This window comes from Catharus ustulatus, chromosome 33, assembly GCF_009819885.2.
Source record: "Catharus ustulatus isolate bCatUst1 chromosome 33, bCatUst1.pri.v2, whole genome shotgun sequence".
NCBI lineage: Eukaryota > Metazoa > Chordata > Aves > Passeriformes > Turdidae > Catharus > Catharus ustulatus.
In genome coordinates this window covers 1,707,914-1,728,352 of record NC_046253.1, presented here as the reverse complement: position 1 = coordinate 1,728,352, position 20,439 = coordinate 1,707,914, and the positions used below count along the sequence as shown (strand labels likewise).

Below are 20,439 nucleotides of genomic sequence, written 5' to 3'. Positions count from 1 at the left end.
AATTCTCTGGGAATTGCAGGGTGGGGGCAGAAGTTCCAAAAAAATTCCCAAAAAATTCCAGGGTGGGGCAAAAATTCCCAAAATTTCCCTGGGAATTCCAGAGAGTGGGGGTAGAAATTCCCCAAAATTCCCAAAAAATTCCCAGGGAATTCCAAGGGTGGGACAGAAATTCCCAAAAATTCCTAAAAAATTACAGAGTGGGACACAAATCCAGGGAAATTAAAAAAAAAATTCCCTGGGGAAAAGGAGCTGGGGGCAAAAATTCCTAAAAAAAAAATTCCAGCAGGAATTCCAGGATTTTTAGGGAATCCCCCTCCAGGGATTTTTCAGATTTTGGGGTCACTCCCCTACAGGAATTCCTGGATTTTTGGGATCCCCCTGCAGCAATTCCCATTATTTTGGTGATTCCTCTGCAGGAATTCCCAGGATTTTTGGGGATCCCCCTGCAGGAATTCCCAGGATTTTTGGGGATCCCCCTGCAGAAATTCCCAGGATTTTTGGGGATCCCTCTCCAGGGATTTTCAGATTTTGGGGTCACTCCCCCTGCAGGAATTTCCATTTTTTTTGGGGATCCCCCTGCAGCAATTCCTGGATTTTTAGGGAATCCCCCCTCCAGGAATTTTCAGATTTTGGGGTCACTTCCCCTCCAGCAATTCCCAGGATTTTTGGGATCTCCTTGCAGCAATTCCTGGATTTTTGGGGAACCCTCTCCAGGAATTCCTGGATTTTTGGGTCACTCCCCTGCAGGAATTCCAGGATTTTTGGGGATCCCCCTCCAGGAATTTTCAATTTTTGGGGATCCCCCTGCAGTAACTCCAGGATTTTTGGGTCACTCCCCTGCAGGAATTCCAGGATTTTTGGGGATCCTCCCCCAGGAATTTTCAGATTTTGGGGTCACTCCCCTACAGGAATTCCCATATTTTTTTGGGATCCCCCTGCAGGAATTCCCATTATTTTGGTGATTCCTCTGCAGGAATTCCCAGGATTTTTGGGGATCCCCCTGCAGAAATTCCCAGGATTTTTGGGGATCCCTCTCCAGGGATTTTCAGATTTTGGGGTCACTCCCCTGAAGGAATCCTCACATTTTTTTGGGATCCCCCTGCAGTAACTCCCAGGATTTTTAGGGAATCCCCCTGCAGGAATTTTCAGATTTTGGGGTCACTTCCCCTGCAGGAATTCCCAGGATTTTGGGGATACCCCTGCAGGAATTCCTGGATTTTTGGGGATCCCTCTCCAGGAATTTTCAGATTTTGGGGATCCCCCTGCAGAAATTCCCAGGATTTTTTGGGATCCCCCTGCAGCAATTCCTGGATTTTTGGGGATCTCCCTGCAGGAATTCCAGGATTTTGGGATTTGGGGGTGACTCCCCCTGCAGGAATTTCAGGATTTTTGGGGATTTTTGTTTCACTCCCCCTGTGGTTGTGATTTGGGGATTTGAGGTGTTTGTGGATTTTTGGGATCTCTCTGCAGTAACTCCCAGATTTCGGGGTCACTCCCCTACAGGAATTCCTGGATTTTTGGGGATCCCCCTGCAGGAATTTTCAGATTTTGGGGTCACTCCCCCTGCAAGAATTCCCAGGATTTTTGGGGCTCCCCCTGCAGGAATTTCAGGATTTTTTGGGATTTTGGGTCACTCACCCTGTGGTTGTGATTTGGGGATTTGAGCTGTTTGTGGATTTGGTGATGTGCCTGCACTAACTCCCAGGATTTTTTGGGATCCCCCTGTAGTAATTCCCAGATTTTGGGGTCACTCCCCCTGCAGGAATTCCTGGATTTTTGGGGATCTCCCTCCAGGGATTTTCAGATTTTGGGGTCACTCCCCTGCAGCAATTCCCACATTTTTTGGGGCTCCCCCTGCAGTAACTCCCAGGATTTTTGGGGATCCCTCTCCAGGAATTTTCAGATTTTGGGGTCACTCCCCCTGCAGGAATTCTCACATTTTTTGGGATCCCCCTGCAGAAATTTTCAGATTTTGGGGTCACTCCCCTGCAGTAACTCCTGGGTTTTTGGGGATCCCTCTGCAGTAACTCCCAGGATTTTTGGGATTTTGGGGTCACTCACCCTAAGGTTGTGATTTGGGGATTTGAGCTGTTTGTGGATTTGGGGATCCCCCTGCAGTAACTCCCAGGATTTTTTGGGATTCCCCCTGCAGGAATTCCCAGGATTTTTGGGATCCCCTTGCAGTAACTCCCAGATTTTTGGGATTTTTGGATCACTCCCCCTGCAGGAATTTCAGGATTTTGGGGATTTTTGGGTCACTCACCCTGTGGTTGTGATCCAGGGATTTGAGCTGTTTGTGGATTTGGGAATCCCCCTGCAGCAATTCCTGGATTTTTGGGGATCCCTCTCCAGGAATTTTCAGATCTTTGGGTCACTCCCCCTACAGGAATTCCCACATTTTTTGGGATCCCCCTGCAGAAATTTTCAGATTTTGGGGTCACTCCCCCTGCAGTAACTCCTGGGTTTTTGGGGATCCCTCTGCAGTAACTCCCAGGATTTTTTGGGATTTTGTTTCACTCACCCTGTGGCTGTGATTTGGGGATTTGAGCCGTTTGTGGATTTTTTGGGATCCCCCTGCAGTAACTCCCAGGATTTTTAGGAAATCCCCCTCCAGGAATTTTCAGATTTTGGGGTCACTCCCCCTGCAGCAATTCCCAGGATTTTTGGGGCTCCCCCTGCAGGAATTTCAGGATTTTTTTGGATTTTGGGTCACTCCCCCTGCAGCTGTGATTTGGGGATTTGAGCTGTTTGTGGATTTGGGGATCCCCCTGCAGTAACTCCCAGGATTTTTTGGGATTCCCCTGCAGGAATTCCCAGATTTTGGGGTCACTCCCCCTGCAGCAATTCCCGTATTTTTGGGATTTTTGGGGTCACTCACCCTGCGGTTGTGGCTGTGATCCGGGGATTTGAGGTGTGTGTGGATTTGGGGTCACTCCCCAGCAGTAATTCCCATATTTTTGGGATTTTGTTTCACTCACCCTGCGGTTGTGGCCGTGATCCGGGGATTTGAGGTGCTAGTGGATTTTTGGGATCCCCCAGCAGTAATTTCAGGATTTTTAGGATTTTTTGGGATCACTCACCCTGCGGTTGTGGCCGTGATCCGGGGATTTGAGGTGTGGGTGGATTTGGGGATCCCCCAGCAGTAATTTCAGGATTTTCAGGATTTTTTGGTGACTCACCCTGCGGTTGTGGCCGTGATCCGGGGATTTGAGGTGCTGGTGGATTTGGGGTCACTCCCCAGCAGTAATTTCAGGATTTTTGGGATTTTGTTTCACTCACCCTGCGGTTGTGGCCGTGATCCGGGGATCTGAGGTGCTGCTGGATGGCTCCCGCGTGCATGGGCAGCAGCAGGTCACAGGCTGAGCAGTGAGCGGCCTCCACCTTGCGCACAAAGTGCTCCAGGCCCAGCTCTGGGAAACGGGAAAAGGGATTGGGATTTGGGGCTGGAAAATCCCCCTGGGATCCCCAGGGCTCCAGGCCCAGCTCTGGAACAGGGAATTTGGGATTTGGGACTGGGAAAACCCAACAGGATCCCCAGGGCTCCAGGCCCAGATCTGGGAAACAGGAATAAGGGATTGGGATGTGGGGCTGGAAAATCCCCTTGGGATCCCCAGGGCTCCAGGCCCAGATCTGGGAAACGGGAAAGGGATTGGGATTGGGATTTGGGATATGGGGCTGGAAAATCACCCTGAGATCTCAGGGTTCCAGGACCACCCCTGCAATGGAATCAGGGAATGAGAATGGGCTCAGGGATTGGAACAGTGACTGGGATTGGGAATGGGATCAGGGATTGGGAATGGGATCAGGAATGGGATCAGGGATTGGGAATGGGATCAGGAATGGGATCAGGAATGGGATCATGGATGGGGAATGGGGCTGGAAAATCCCTCTGGGATCCAGAATGGGATTGGGAATGGGATCAGGGATTGGGAATGAGATTGGGGATCAGCAATTGGATCATGGATCAGGAATGGGATCAGGGATTGGGAATGGGATATGGATTGGGAATGGGATCAGGGATTGGGAATGGGATCAGGAATGGGATCAGGAATGGGATCAAGGATCAGGAATGGGGCTGGAAAATCCCTCTGGGATCCAGAATGGGATCAGGAATGGGACCAGGGATTGGGAATGGGATATGGATTGGGAATGGGATCAGGGATGGGATCATGGATTGGGAATGAGATCAGGAATGGGATCCAGAATGGGATCAGGAATGGGATCAGGGATTGGGGATAGGATCAGGGATGGGATCAGGGATGGGATTGGGAATGGAGAATCTCTCTGGGCCATCCCACCCCCATCCCAGCATTCCCAAACCTTCCCACCCCTGGGATCCCCTCAGCCCCATTCCCTGGGATCCCCCATCCCCCTCCCTGGATTCCCTGGGATTCCCATCCCCCTCCCTGAATTCCCTGGGGATTCCCCATCCCCCTCCCTGAATTCCCAGGGGATTCCCCATCCCCCTCCCTGAATTCCCTGGGGATTCCCCATCCCCCTCCCTGAATTCCCTGGGATTCCCCATCCCCCTCCCTGGATTCCCTGCATTCCAGGGTACCCTGGGTCAGGTCCTGCTCCCTCTGGATCTGCTGGATCACGGCGTTGATGTCGCGGATCCCGCGGCGCCGCTCCTCCGTCTTCCGCGTCTTGTTGGCCACGTATTCCTGTGGGGAAAGGGGGGATTGTCATCCCTGAGATCCCCTGGATAATCCCAGAAATCCCCCAATCCATCCTGTGGGGAAAGGGGGGATTGTCATCCCAGAAATCCACTGGATAATCCCAGAAATCCTCTAGGAATAATCCTGGATAATCCCAGAAATCCCCAAATCCATCCTGTGGGGAAAGGTGGGATTGTCATCCCAAAAATCCCCCAGGAACAGTCCTGGATAATCCCAGATATCCCCTGGATAATCCCAGAAATCCCCAATCCATCCTGTGGGGAAAGGGGGGATTGTCATCCCAAAAATCCACTGGATAATCCCAGAAATCCCCAAATCCATCCTGTGGGGAATGCTGGGATTGTCATCCCAAAAATCCACTGGATAATCCCAGAAATCCCCAAATCCATCCTGTGGGGAATGCTGGGATTGTCATCCCAAAAATCCTCCTGGATAATCCCAGAAATCCCCAAATCCATCCTGTGGGGAAAACTGGGATTGTCATCCCTGAGATCCCCCAGGAACAGTCCTCGATAATCCCAGAAACCTCCCAGGAACAGCCCTGGATAATCCCAGAAATCCTCCAGGAGTAATCCTGGATAATCCCAGAAATCCCCCAGGAATAATCCTGGATAATCCCAGAGATCCCCTGGATAATCCCAGAAATCCCCTAGGAATAATCCTGGATAATCCCAGAAATCCCTCAGGAATAATCCTGGATAATCCCAGAAATCCCCCAGGAATAATCCTGGATAATCCCAGAAATCCCCCTGGATAATCCCAGAAATCCTCCAGGAGTAATCCCAGAAATCCCCCAGGAATAATCCTGGATAATTCCAGAAATCCCCCAGGAATAATCCCAGAAATCCTCCAGGAATAATCCTGGATAATCCCAGAAATCCTCCAGGAGTAATCCTGGATAATCCCAGAAATCCCCAAATCCATCCTGTGGGGAAAGGGGGGATTGTCATCCCAAAAATCATCCTGGATAATCCCAGAAATCCCCAAATCCATCCTGTGGGAAATGCTGGGATTGTCATCCCAAAAATCCACTGGATAATCCCAGAAATCCTCTAGGAATAATCCTAGATAATCCCAGAAACTCTCTGGATAATCCCAGAGATCCTCTGGATAATCCCAGAAATCCTCCAGGAATAATCCTGGATAATCCCAGAAATCCCCCAGGAATAATCCTGGATAATCCCAGAAATGCTCCAGGAATAGCCCTGGATAATCCCAGAAATCCCCCAGGAATAATCCCAGAAATCCTCCAGGAATAGCCCTGGATAATCCCAGAAATCCTCCAGGAATAATCCTGGATAATCCCAGAAATCCCCCAGGAATAATCCCAGAAATCCCCCAGGAATAATCCTGGATAATCCCAGAAATCCCCCAGGAATAATCCCAGAAATCCTCCAGGAACAGCCCTGGATAATCCCAGAAATCCCCCAGGAGTAATCCTGAATAATCCCAGAAATCCCCAATCCCTCCTGCTGGGAATTCCAGGATTGTCATCCCAAAAAAACCCCAAATTCTGGGATAATGGAACAGGAAAAGAGGAGAAAGAAAAGGAGGGAAAGGAAAAGCAGGAAAAGAAGGAAAAGGAAAACAAGGAAAAGGAAAATCAGGGAGAGGAGAGAAAAAAAAAAGCAGGAAAAGCAAATTCAGGAATTCAGGGATTTGGGGATTTGGGATTTCAGGAATTCAGGAATTTGAGAATTCAGGAATTCAGGGATTTGGAAATTCAGGAATTCGGGAATTTGAGAATTCAGGAATTTGGGAAATTGAGAATTCAGGAATTTGGGGATTTGGAAATTCAGGAATTTGGGATTTCAGGAATTCAGGAATTTGGGGATTCAGGAATTCAGGTATTCGGGAATTTGGGAATTTCAGGAATTTGGGAATTTGGGAATTTGGAAATTAAGGAATTCAGGGATTTGGGGTTCAGGAATTTGGGAATTCAGGAATTTGGGAATTCAGGAATTTTGGGATTCAGGAATTTGGGAATTGCAGGAATTTGGGAATTCAGGGATTTGGGAATTTAGGAATTTCAGGGATTTGAGGATTTCAGAAATTCAGGAATTTGAGAATTCAGAATTCAGGAATTTGGGAATTCAGGAATTTGGGAATTCAGGAATTTGGGAATTTCAGGAATTTCAGGAATTCAAGAATTTGGGAATTTCAGGAATTTGGGAATTCAGGAATTCAGGGATTTCAGGAATTAAGGAATTTGGGAATTTGGGGAATTCAGGAATTACAGGAATTTGGGAATTCAGGGATTTGGGAATTTAGGAATTTCAGGAATTTTGGGATTTGTGACCTGCAGGAACTGTGCTGTCTGCTGGGGCAGCTTGGTGCCCACGAACTGGAAATGCTCCCGGTGGAATTTGGGAATTTCAGGAATTTAGGAATTTCAGGAATTCTGTAATTTGGGAATTCAGGAATTCAGGAATTTGGGAATTTCAGGAATTTTTGGATTTGTGACCTGCAGGAACTGTGCTGTCTGCTGGGGCAGTTTGGTGCCCACGAACTGGAAATGCTCCCGGTGGAATTTGCTCTCCAGGTGCTGCTGGATCTCGTCCTCAAAGAACGTCCGGAACTTACACAGGGAGCACACAAACTGGATCCTGGAAAAGGGGGAAAAATGGGGAAATAATGGGGGAAAAATGGGGGAAAAATGGGGGAAAAATGGGGAAAAAATGGGGGAAAAAATGGGGGAAAAATGGGGGAAAAATGGGGGAAAAATGGGGGAAAAATGGGGGAAAAATGGGGGAAAAGGGGGGAAAAAAGGGGGGAAAAAAGTTGAAAAAATTCCTAAAAAAAAGGAAAAATTCCTGGAAAAGGAAGGGGAAAATCCCTAAAAAAGGGGAAGAAAAAATTCCTAAAAAGGTGGGAAAAAAACAAAAGAAATCCTGAAATAAGGGAAAAAATTCCCTAAAAAATAGCAGCAATCCAAAAAAAAAATTTGAAAAAATTCCTAAAAAAAAATAGAGAAATTTCTGAAAAAGGAAGAGGAAAATCCCTAAAAAAGGGGAAGAAAATCCCTAAATAAGGGGGAAAAAAATCCCAAAATAAGGGGGAAACATTCCTTAAACAAGAGGGGGAAAAATCCCTAAAAAAGGGAAAAAAAAAACCGAAAATAAAGGGAAAAATTCCCTAAAAAAATAGCAAAAATCCCTAAAAAACGTGGAAAAAAATTGGTAAAAAAAATGGAAACATTCCTGAAAAAGGAGGGGAAAAATTCCTAAAAAAGGGATTTTCCCCCCTAAAAAGGGGGGGAAAAAATTGGAAAAAAAAAACCTGAAATAAGGAAAAAAAATTCCCTAAAAAATAGCAAAAATCCCTAAAAAAAGCTGAAAAAAATTGCTAAAAAAATGGAAAAATCCCTGAAAAAGGAGGGGAAAAATTCCTAAAAAAATGGGAAATTCCTAAAAGAAGGGGAAAAAAAATCCTAAAAAAAGGGGGAAAAAAATTCCTAAAGAAAGGGAAAAACTTCCCAAAATAAAAGGAAAAATTCCCTTAAAAAATAGCAAAAATCCCTAAAAAAAGTTGAATGAAAAAAAGGGAAAAATCCCTAAATAAGGAGGAAAAAATTCCTAAAAAAGGGGCAGAAAAAATTCCTAAAAAAGGGGGGAAAAAGCAAAAAAAAATCCTGAAATAAGGGAAAAAATTCCCTAAAAAATAGCAAAAATCCCTAAAAAAATGTTGAAAAAAAATCCTAATAAAAAATAGAAAAATTCCTGAAAAAGGAAGGAGAAAATTCCTAAAAAAGGGGAAGAAAATCCCTAATCAAGGGGGAAAAAAAATCCCAAAATAAGGGGGAAAAATTCCTTAAACAAGAGGGGGAAAAATCCCTAAAAAAGGAAAAAAAATCCCAAAATAAAGGGAAAAATTCCCTAAAAAATAGCAAAAATCCCTAAAAAACGTGGAAAAAATTGGTAAAAAAATGGAAACATTCCTGAAAAAGGAGGGGAAAAATTCCTAAAAAAATGGGAAATTCCTAAAAGAAGGGGAAAAAAAAATCCTAAAAAAAAGGGGGAAAAAAATTCCTAAAAAAAGGGAAAAAAAAATCCCTAAAAAAAGGGGAAAAATTCCCAAAATAAAAGGAAAAATTCCCTAAAAAATAGCAAAAATCCCTAAAAAAAGTTGAAAAAATTCCTAAAAACAATGGAAAAACCCCTAAATAAGGAGGAAAAAAATTCCTAAAAACGGGGAAGAAAAAATTCCTAAAAAAGGGGGGAAAAAATGGAAAAAAAATCCTGAAATAAGGGAAAAAATTTGCTAAAAGAGAGCAAAAATCCCTAAAAAAAGCTGAAAAAATTTCTAAATAAAAAAGGAAAAATCCCTAAATAATGAGAAAAAAATTCCTAAAAAAGGGAAAGATAAAATTCCTAAAAAAGGGGGAAAAAAAACCGAAAAAAAAATCCTGAATAAGGAGAAAAAATCCGTAAAAAACAGCAAAAATCCCTAAAAAATTTTGAAAAAAATCCTAATAAAAAATAGAAAAATTCCTGAAAAAGGAATAGGAAAATCCCTAAAAAAGGGGAAGAAAATCCCTAATCAAGGGGGGAAAAAAATCCCAAAATAGGGGGAAAAAAATCCGTAAAAACCAGCAAAAATCCCTAAAAAATGTTGAAAAAAATTCTAACAAAAAAAAGGAAAAATTTCTGAAAAAGGAGCAGAAAAATCATAAAAAGGGGAATGTTCCTAAAAAAGGGGAAAATCCCTAAAAAAGGGGGAAAAAAATCCTAAAAAAGGGAAAAAAATCCTGAAATAAAGGGAAAAATTCCCTAAAAAATAGCAAAAATCCCTAAAAAATGTGGAAAAAATTGGTAAAAAAATGGAAACATTCCTGAAAAAGGAGGGGAAAAATTCCTAAAAAAAGGGGAAAATTCCTAAAAGAAGGGGGAAAAAAATCCTAAAAAAAGGGGGAAAAAAATTCCTAAAAAAAGGGAAAAAATTCCCAAAATAAAAGGAAAAATTCCCTTAAAAAATAGCAAAAATCCCTAAAAAAAGTTGACTGAAAAAAAGGGAAAAATCCCTAAATAAGGAGGAAAAAATTCCTAAAAAAGGGGCAGAAAAAATTCCTAAAAAAGGGGGAAAAAGCAAAAAAAAATCCTGAAATAAGGAGACAAAAATCCGTAAAAAATAGCAAAAATCCCTAAAAAATGTTGAAAAAAAATCCTAATAAAAAATAGAAAAATTCCTGAAAAAGGAAGAGGAAAATCCCTAAAAAAGGGGGAAAAATCCCTAATCAAGGGGGGAAAAAAAATCCAAAAATAAGGGGAAAAAATCCGTAAAAAACAGCAAAAATCCCTAAAAAATGTTGAAAAAAAATCCTAAAAAAGGGGAAAAAAATCCTGAAATAAAGGGAAAAGTTCCCTAAAAAATAGCAAAAATCCCTAAAAAAAGTTGGAAAAAATTCCTAAAAAAATGGAAAAATCTCTGAAAAAGAAGGGGAAAAATTCCTAAAAAAAGGGGAAATTCCTAAAAGAAGGGGAAAAAAAAATCCTAAAAAAAGGGGGAAAAAAATTCCTAAAAAAAGGGAAAAAAAAATCCCTAAAAAAAGGGGAAAAATTCCCAAAATAAAAGGAAAAATTCCCTAAAAAATAGCAAAAATCCCTAAAAAAAGTTGAAAAAATTCCTAAAAACAATGGAAAAACCCCTAAATAAGGAGGAAAAAATTCCTAAAAACGGGGAAGAAAAAATTCCTAAAAAAGGGAGGAAAAAACCAAAAAAAAAATCCCGAAATATGGGAAAAAAATCCCTAAAAAATAGCAAAAATCCCTAAAAAATGTTGAAAAAAAATCCTAATAAAAAATAGAAAAATTCCTGAAAAAGGAAGAGGAAAATCCCTAAAAAAGGGGGGAAAAAATCCCAAAATAAGGGGGAAACATTCCTTAAACAAGAGGGGGAAAAATCCCTAAAAAAGGGGAAAAAATCCCAAAATAAAGGGAAAAATTCCCTAAAAAATAGCAAAAATCTCTAAAAAAAGTTGAAAAAATTCCTAAAAACAATGGAAAAATCCCTAAATAAGGAGGAAAAAATTCCTAAAAAAGGGGCAGAAAAAATTCCTAAAAAAAGCAAATAATCCCAAAAAAAGTGGAAACATTCCCAAATTCCCTGCAATCACCTCTCCACCATGCGGTCCCCGGTGCCGTTTCTTCTGCCTCTCCTGGTTTTTCCTCCCGGCCTGGAGCTTCTGCCTGAGCTGGGAGAGCTGGGCCAGCTCCTCTGGGAGGGACAGGGCTGCTGGGAATGGGGGAAAATGGGAAAAATGGGAATTAATGGGGATTCTGGGCATGTCCCAGGGAATTCAAATCAAATTCCTGAAATTCCAAAGCAAAATCCAGGAAATCCAAACAAAAATCCAGGAAATCCAAACAAAAATCCAGGAAATCCAAATTAAAATTACACCCCAAAATTCCAGGAAAATCCAACCCCAAATGCAACCCCCAAATCCCAGGAAATCCAAAGTAAGATCCAGAAAATAAAAAAAAAAAAAAAAAATCCCAGGAAATCTAAAGCAAATTCCAGGAAATCCAACCCAAAATCCAGTCCCAAAATTCCAGGAAATTCAACCACACACCCAGCCCCAAATCCCAAGAAATCCCAATTAAATCCCAGGAAATCCAAACAAAATTCCAGGAAATCCAACCCCCAAAATTCCAGAAAAATCCAACCCCAAATCCCAGGAAATCTGAATCAAATCCCAAGAAATCCAACCCCAAAATCCAGGAAATCCAAATCAAATTCCAGGAAATCCAATCCCAGGAAATTCAAACAAAAATCCAGAAAATCCAAATAAAAATCCAACCCCAAAATTCCAGGAAAATCCAACCCCAAATCCCAGGAAATCCAAATCAAAATCCCAGGAAATCCAAACCAAAATCCAGCCCCAAAAATCCAGTAAATACAATCACAAATCCAGCCCCAAATTCCAGGAAATCCAACTCAAAATCCAATGAAATCCAAACCAAATCCCAGAAAATCCAAACAAAATCCAACTCCAAAATTCCAAAAATATCCAACCCCAAACTCCTGGAAATCCAACCCAAAATCCCAGGAAATTCAAACCAAAATCCCAGGAAATTCAAACCAAAATCCAAACCCAAATCCAACAAAATCCAGCCCAAAATCTGAGGGAATCCCAGCCTAAATCCCTGGAAATCCAGCCCCAAATCCAAACTGAAATCCCAGGAAATCCAAACCAAAATCCAAAGAAATCCAACCCCAAATCTGAGAGAATCAACCCCCAAATCCAAGGGAATCCAATCCAAAATCCAACCCCAAACCCAAAGAAATCCAACTCAAATTCCAGGAAATCCAACCCAAAATCTGAGAGAATCAAATCCCAAATCCAAGGGAATCCAACCTGAAATCCAACTCCAAAATCCCAGGGAATCCAACCCCAAATTCCAGGAATCCCAACCCAAATCCCACAAAATCCAACCCAAAATCCAATGAAATCCAATCCCAAATCCCAGGAAATCCAACCCCAAATCCAAAGAAATCCAGCTCAAAATCCCAGGAAATCCAGTCCAAAATCCAGCCCCAAATCCAAAGAAATCCAACCCCAAAATCCAACCCCAAAATTCCAGGGAATCCAACCCCAAATCCAAGGAAATCCAACTCAAATCCCAGGAATCCCAACACAAAATCCAATGAAATCCAACCCCAAATCCCAGGTCCAAAACCTGAGGGAATCCCATCCTAAATCCCAGGAAATCCAAACCAAATCCCAGGAAATTCAGCTCAAGTCCCAGGAAAATCGAAATCAAATTCCAGAAAATCCAAATTAAAATCCCAAGAAATTAAAACCAAATCCCAGGAAATCCAAAACAAAATCCAACAAAATCCAACCCCAAATCTGAGGGAATCCAATCCTAAATCCCAGGAAATCCAAACCCAAATCCAACCCTAAAACCAAACTGAAATCCAAGGAAATCCAACCCAAAATCCAATCCTAAATCCCAGGAAATCCAACCCAAATTCCAACCCCAAATCCCAGGAAATTCAAACCAAAATCCAACCCCAAATCGAAAGAAATCCCAGGAAACCCAGCCCAAAATCCACTGAAATCCAGCCCAAAATCTGAGGGAATCCAATCCTAAATCCCAGGAAATGCAACCCCAAATTCAACCCCAGAATTCCTGGAAATCCAAGCAAAATCTCAGGAAATCCAAATCAAAATCCATCCCCAAATCCCAGGAAATCCAGCCCCCAATTCAAACTGAAATCCAAACAAATCCAACACCAAATCCAAAGAAATCCAAGGAAATCCAAACTAAAATCAAAGAAATCCAACCCCCCAATCTGAGAGATTCAAGCCCCAAATCCAAAGGAATCCACCCCAAAATTCCAGGAAATCCAACCCAAAATCCAACAAAATCCAACCCAAAATCCAATGAAATCCAGCCCCAAATCCAAAGAAATCCAAACCAAAATCCAAACCCAAATCTGAAGAAATTCAATCCTAAATCCCTGGATATCCAACCCCAAATCCAAAGAAATCCAGCTTCAAATCCCAGGAAACCCAAAACAAAATCCCAGGAAATCTAGCCCAAAATCCAACCCCAAATCCAAGGAAATCCAGCCCAAAATCCCAAAAAATCCAACCTAAATCCCACAAAATCCAGCCCAAAATCCAACCCCAAAATTCCAAGGAATCCAAGGAAATCCAACTCAAATCCCAGGAATCCCAACCCAAAATCCCACAAAATCCAACCCCAAATCCAAGGAAATCCAACTCAAATTCCAGGAAATCCAACCCAAAATCCAAACCCAAAATTCCAGGAAATCCAAACCAAAATCCAAAGAAATCCAACCTCAAATCTGAGAGAATCAACCCCCAAATCCAAAGGAATCCAACCCCAAAATCCCAGGAAATTCAACCCCAAATCCAAGGAAACCCAACCCAAAATCCAACAAAACCCAACCAAAATCTGAGGGAATCCAATCCAAAATCCCTGGAAATCCAGCCCCAAATCCAAACTGAAATCCCAGGAAATCCAAACCAAAATCCAAAGAAATCCAACTCAAATTCCAGGAAATCCAACCCAAAATCCCACAAAATTCAACCCAAAATCTGAGGGAATCCCATCCTAAATCCCAGGAAATCCAATCCCAAATCCAAAGAAATCCAGCTCAAAATCCCAGGAAATCCAGTCCAAAATTCAACCCCAAATCCAAAGAAATCCAACCCAAAATCCAATCCAAAATCCCAGGAAATCCAATCTCAAATGTGAGAAATTCCAGCCCCAAATCCAAGGGAATCCAACCCCAAAATCCGAACCCAAATCCAAGGAAATCCAACTCAAATTCCAGGAATCCCAACCCAAAATCCCACAAAATTCAACCCAAAATCTGAGGGTATCCCATCCTAAATTCCAGGAAATCCAACCCAAATCCAACCCCAAAATCCCAGGAAATTCAAACCAAAATCCAAACCCAAATCCATGGATATCCAACCCCAAATCAAACCAATAATCCAACCCAAAATCACAGGAAATCCAAATCAAAATCCCAGGAAATCTTAAATAAAATCCCAGGAAATCCCAAATAAAATCCAGCCCCAAATCCTAAGAAATCCAACCCAAAATCCAACCCCAAATCCCAAAAAAATCCAAATTAAAATCCAAAGAAATCCAACCCAAATTTGAGAGAATCAACCCCCAAATCCAAAGGAATCCACCCCAAAACTCAGGAAATCCAACCCCAAATCCAAAGAAATCCAACCCCAAATCAAACCAATAATCCAACCCAAATTCCCAGGAAATCCAATCCCAAATCCAAAGAAATTCAACCCCAAATCTGAGAGAATCAAGCCCCAAAACCAATGAAATCCAGCCCAAAATCCAACCCCAAAATCCCAGGGAATCCAACCCCAAATTCCAGGGAATCCAACCCAAAATCCAATCCTAAATCCCAGGAAATTCAACTCAAATTCCAAGGAAACCCAACCCAACATCCAACAAAATGCAGTCCAAAATCTGACAGAACGCAATCCTAAATCCCTGGAAATCCAGCCCCAAATCCCAAAAAATCCAACCCTAAATCCCACAAAATCCAGCCCAAAATCCAACCCCAAAATTCCAAGGAATCCAAGGAAATCCAACTCAAATCCCAGGAATCCCAACCCAAAATCCCACAAAATCCAACCCCACATCCAAGGAAATCCAACTCAAATTCCAGGAAATCCAACCCAAAATCCAACCCCAAAATCCAGGAAATCCAAACCAAAATCCAAAGAAATCCAACCCCAAATCTGAGAGAATCCAGCTCCAAATCCAAAGGAATCCAACCCCAAAATCCAAACTGAAATCCAACCCAAAATCCCAGGAAATTCAAACCAAAATCCAAACCCAAATCCATGGATATCCAACCCCAAATCAAATCAATAATCCAACCCAAAATCACAGGAAATCCAAATCAAAATCCCAGAAAATCCAAATTAAAATCCCAAGAAATTAAAACCAAATCCCTGGAAATCCAAACAAAAATCCAACCCAAAATCCCAGGAAATCCAACCCAAAATCCCATTAAATCCAAATCAAAATCCAGGGAATCCAACCCAAAATCCAAAGAAATCCAACCCCCAACCTGAGAGATTCAAGCCCCAAATCCAAAGGAATCCACCCCAAAATTCCAGGAAATCCAACCCCAAAATCCAACCCCAAAATTCCAGGGAATCCAACCCCAAATCCAAGGAAACCCAACCCAAAATCCAACAAAATCCAGCCCAAAATCTGAGGGAATCCAATCCTAAATCCCTGGAAATCCAACCCAAATTCCATCCCAAAATCCCAGGAAATCCAACCCAAAATCCAATGAAATCCAGCTCAAAATCGCAGGAAATCCCAAATAAAATCCCACAAAATCTTAAATAAAATCCCAGGAAATTCCAAATAAAATCCAGCCCCAAATCCAAAGGAATCCACCCCAAAATTCCAGGAAATCCAACCTCAAATCTCAGTAAATTGATTTTTGGGCTGGATCAATCCCAGATTTCTGGGATTTGGGGATTTCTTGGATTCAGGGAAGGATCAACCCCAGATTTCTCTGGGATTTAGGGATGAATTCATCCCAAATTTTCTGGTTTTAGGGATGGATGATTCCCAAATTTCAGGAGTTAGGAATAAATCAGCTCCAGAATTCTGAGATTTGGGGATGAAATTCTCTGGATTTTCCTTCCCTGATCCCCAAATTCCTGAAATTTTTCTGATTTTTTCCTCCCCTGATCCCAAATTCCTGAAATTTTCCTCATTTTTTTCCTCCCCTGACCCCTGAAATTCCCTGGAAAAGCCCCCAGGAATTCCTGGAATTTCTCACCTTTCTCAGAATCTCTTCCTTCTTCATCCTCCCCTTCCTGAAAAAAACAAAAAATTTGGGAATTCAGAACCCCCTGGATGGAAATTCCAGGAGTTTTTGGTTTTTTCCCTTGGATTTGGGCTCAGAATCCCAAATTTTGGGGGGGATTTTCCCAATAAAATTCCCAAATTTCCCACAAAAAATTCCATTTCCAGTCCTTCCCCCACAACCAAAAATCTTCTGGAATTGCCCCAAAATCCCAGAATTTCCCTCCCTCAGATCCCAAAATTTTGGGATTTTCCCTCTCCCACCCCAAATCCTTCAGGAATTCCCAAAATTCCAGAATTTCTCCTCACTCACCCCTCTGGATTCTTCCTTTTCTCCAGATTCTCCTTCTGTGCCTTCCTCTGGAAAGGATAAAAAAAAATTTGGGATAAAATTTGGGATTTCAGCCCCAAAAATTGGGAATTTGGGGAAAAAATCTTGGAATTTAGCTCCAAAAATTGGGAATTTGGGATAAATCCTGGAATTCCAGCTCCAAAAATTGGGAATTTGGGGAAAAAATCTTGGAATTTAGCTTAAAAATTGGGAATTTGGGCTAAATCCTGGGAATTTTTAGTTGGAATCCTGGTATTTTGCCCCAAAAATTGGGAATTTGGGACAAATGCAGGGAAGTTTAGCTGGAAATTCAAGAATTTAGGACAAAGCCTGGGAATTTTTATCTGGAAACTCAGGAATTTGGGATAAAATTGGGAATTTTTTATCTGGAAACCCAGGAATTTGGGATAAATTTGGGAATTTTTGTCTGGAAGCTCAGGAATTCCAGATAAATTTTGGATTTTTTATCTGGAATCTCAAGAATTTCGGATAAATTTGGGAATTTTTATCAGCAAACTCAGGAATTTCAGATAAATTTGGGAATTTTTATCTGGAATCTCAGGAATTTGGGCTAAATCCTGGATTTTTTTATCTGGCAACCCAGGAATTAGTGATAACTTTGGGAATTTTTATCTGGAATCTCAGGAATTTCAGATAACTTTGGGATTTTCTATCTGGAAGCTCAGGAATTTGAGCTAAATCCTGGGAATTTTTGTCTGGAATCCCAGGAATTCCAGATAACTTTGGGATTTTTTATCTACAAACTCAGGAATTTCAGATAAATTCGGGAATTTTTATCTGGAAGCCCAGGAATTAGTGATAAATCCTGGGAATTTTTATCTGGAATCTCAGGAATTCCAGATAAATTTGGGAATTTTTGTCTGGAAGCTCAGGAATTTGGGATAAATCCAGGATTTTTTATCTGGAAACTCAGAAACATGGGATAAATCCTGGGAGTTCTGCTCCAAAACTCAGGAATTTGGAACAAATCCAGGGAATTTTTTATCTGCAAACTCAGGAATTTGGGATAATCCTGGAACTCTGCCCCACAGATCAGGAATTTGGGACAAATCCAGGGAATTTCTATCTGGAAGCTCAGGAATTTGGGCTAAATCCTGGGAATTTTGCCCCAAAGCTCATGAATTTGGGCTGACTGCAGGGAATTTCTATCTGGAATCCCAGGAATTTGAGCTAAATCCTGGGAATTTTTATCTGGAAGCTCAGGAATTCCAGATAAATTTGGGATTTTTTATCTACAAACTCAGGAATTTTGGATAAATTTGGGAATTTTTATCTGAAATCTCAGGAATTTGAGCTAAATCCCGGGTATTTTTATCTGGAATCCCAGGAATTTGGGATAAATTTGGGAATTTTTGTCTGGAAGCTCAGGAATTAGTGATAACTTCGGGAATTTTTATCTGGAAACCCAGGAATTTTAGATAAATTTGGGAATTTTTATCTGGAAACTCAGGAATTTGGGCTAAATCCTGGGAATTCTGCCCCAAAATTTGGGAACTTGGGACAAATTTGGGAATTTTTATCTGGAAACCCAGGAATTTCAGATAAATTTGAGAATTTTTGTCTGGAATCCCAGGAATTTCAGATAAATTTGGGAATTTTTCTCTGGAATCCCAGGAATTTCAGGTATCTCTGTGAACCCCCCCCTGTCCCAGACCGTTGTCGGAGCTGGAGTTGTCGGAGCCGTCGGTTCTGGGCGCTCGCTCCTCGCTCGGCTGCGGCCGCCGCCGGCTCAGGGAGTCCCGGCGGAGACGCTTCCGCTGCGGCTGGGGGGGGATAAAAATAATAATAATTAATGGGGAAATAATTAATGGGGACAGAAAAATAATTAATGGGGAGAGATAATTAATGGGGAGAGAAAAAAATAATGGGGGGAGGGAAAAATGGAGAGAGAGAAAAAATGGGGGGAGAGAAAAATAATTAATGGGGGAGAGAGAGAAAATAATTAATGGGGGAGAGAAATAATTAATGGGGGAGAGAAATAATTAATGGGGGAGAGAAATAATTAATGGGGGAGAGAAATAATTAATGGGGAGAGGGGAAAATAATTAATGGGGGAGGGGAAAATAATTAATGGGCAAGAGAAATAATTAATGGGGGAGAAATAACTAATGGGGGGAGAAAAATAATGGGGGGACAAAATAATTAATAGGGAGAGAAATAATTAATGGGGGAGAAATGAATAATGGGGGGAGAAATAATTAATGGGGGGAGAAATAATTAATGGGGGAAATAATGGGGGAGAAATAATTAATGGGGGGGGAAATAATTAATGGGGGGGAGAAATAATTAATGGGGGGGAAAAATGATCAATGGGGGGAGAGAAAATAATTAATGGGGAGAGAAATAAATAATTAATGGGGAGAGAAATAATTAATGGGGAGAGAAATAATTAATGCGGGGAGAAATGATAATTAATGGAGGGAAATAATTAATGGGGAGAGAAAAAAATAATTAATTAATGGGGGGAGATAATTAATGGGGGAGATAATTAATGGGGGGGAGATAATTAATGGGGGGAGATAATTAATGGGGGGAGAAATTATTAATGGAGGAAGAAAAAATAATGAGAGAGAAATAATTAATGGGGGAGAAATAATAATAAATGGGGAGAGATAATTAATGGAGAAATAATTAACGGGGGGAATAATTAATGGGGGGAATAATTAATGGGGGAGGGAAATAATTAATGGGGAGGGAAATAATTAATGGGGGAGAAATAATCAATGGGAAGAAATAGTTAATGGGGGGAGAAATAATTAATGGGGGGAGAGAAAATAATTAATGCGGAGAAATAATTAATGGGGGGAGAAAATGGGGGAAGGGAAAAATAATAATAATTAATGGGGGGAGAAATGATAATTAATGGAAGGGAAAACAATTAATGGGGAGAGAGAAATAATTAATGGGGGAGAAATAATTAATGGGGGCAGAAATAACTAATGGGAGGGAAATAGTTAATGGGGGGGAAACAATTAATGGGGGAGAAATAATCAATGGGAAGAGAGAAATAATTAATGGGAGGAGAGATAAAAATAATTAATTGGGGGAGAAATAATTAATGGGAGGAAAAATTAACGGGGGGGAAAAAATTAATAGGGGAGAAATAATTAATGGGGGGAGAGATAGTTAATGGGGGAAGAAAGAAATAACAAGAGAGAAATAATTAATGAGGGGAGAAATAATTAATGGGGGGAGAAAGAAATAATTAATGGGGAGAGATAATTAATGGGGGAGAAATAATTAATGGGGGAGAAATAATGAATGGGGGAGAAATAATTAATAGGGAGAGATAATTAATGGGGAGAGATAATTAATGGGGAGAGAGAAAAATGGGGGGAAGGGAAAATAATCAATGGGAGGAGAAATAATTAATGGGGGGAGAGAATTAATGGGGGAGAGAAATAATTAATGGGGGGAGAAATAATTAATGGGGAGAGAGAAAAATAATTAATTGGGGGAGGGAAATAATTAATGGGTAGGGAAAATCATTAATGGGGAGAGATAATTAATGGGGAGAAAAAAATAATTAATGGGCGGAATAATTAATGGGGAGAAATAATGGGGGGGAGAAATAATTAATGGGGGGGGAATAATTAACAGGGGGAGAAATAATTAACGGGAGGAGAGAGAGAAAAATAATTAATTGGAGGGAGGCAAAAATAATTGATTGGGGGGAGAGAGAAATAATTAATTGGGGGAGAGAAAATAATTAATGCGGGGAGAGAGGGGAAAAAAATTAATTGGGGGCAGAGAAAAATAATGGGGGAGAGAAAAATAATGGGGGGAGCGAAAAATAATTAATTGGGGGGAGGGAAAAATAATAATTAATTGGGGGGAGAAAAATAATTAATGGGGAGAAATAATCAATGGGAAGAAATAATTAATGGGGGAGAGAAATAATTAATGGGGGGAGAGATAAAAATAATTAACTGGGGGGAGAAATAATTGATGGGGAGAGAAAAAAAATTAATTGGGGGGAGGGAAAAATAATTAATTGGGGAAGAGAGAGAAAAATAATTAATTGGGGGAGAGACAAAAGTAATTAATTGGGGGAGGGAAAAATGGGGGGAGG

The 20,439-nt window shown here is 41.2% G+C and overlaps 1 protein-coding gene across 1 annotated transcript in view; it reads right to left on the bottom strand.

The window, feature by feature from the left end:
• The window catches only part of AKAP8L (A-kinase anchoring protein 8 like), a 34,314-nt gene that overhangs the window by 6,109 nt on the left and 7,766 nt on the right, over nt 1–20,439 (bottom strand). The window contains 8 exon segments of the mRNA XM_033083698.1: nt 3,280–3,410; nt 4,559–4,664; nt 7,144–7,285; nt 10,792–10,808; nt 10,810–10,907; nt 15,990–16,026; nt 16,329–16,375; nt 18,022–18,130. Of these exon segments, the coding sequence (XP_032939589.1) occupies nt 3,280–3,410; nt 4,559–4,664; nt 7,144–7,285; nt 10,792–10,808; nt 10,810–10,907; nt 15,990–16,026; nt 16,329–16,375; nt 18,022–18,130 (687 nt within the window).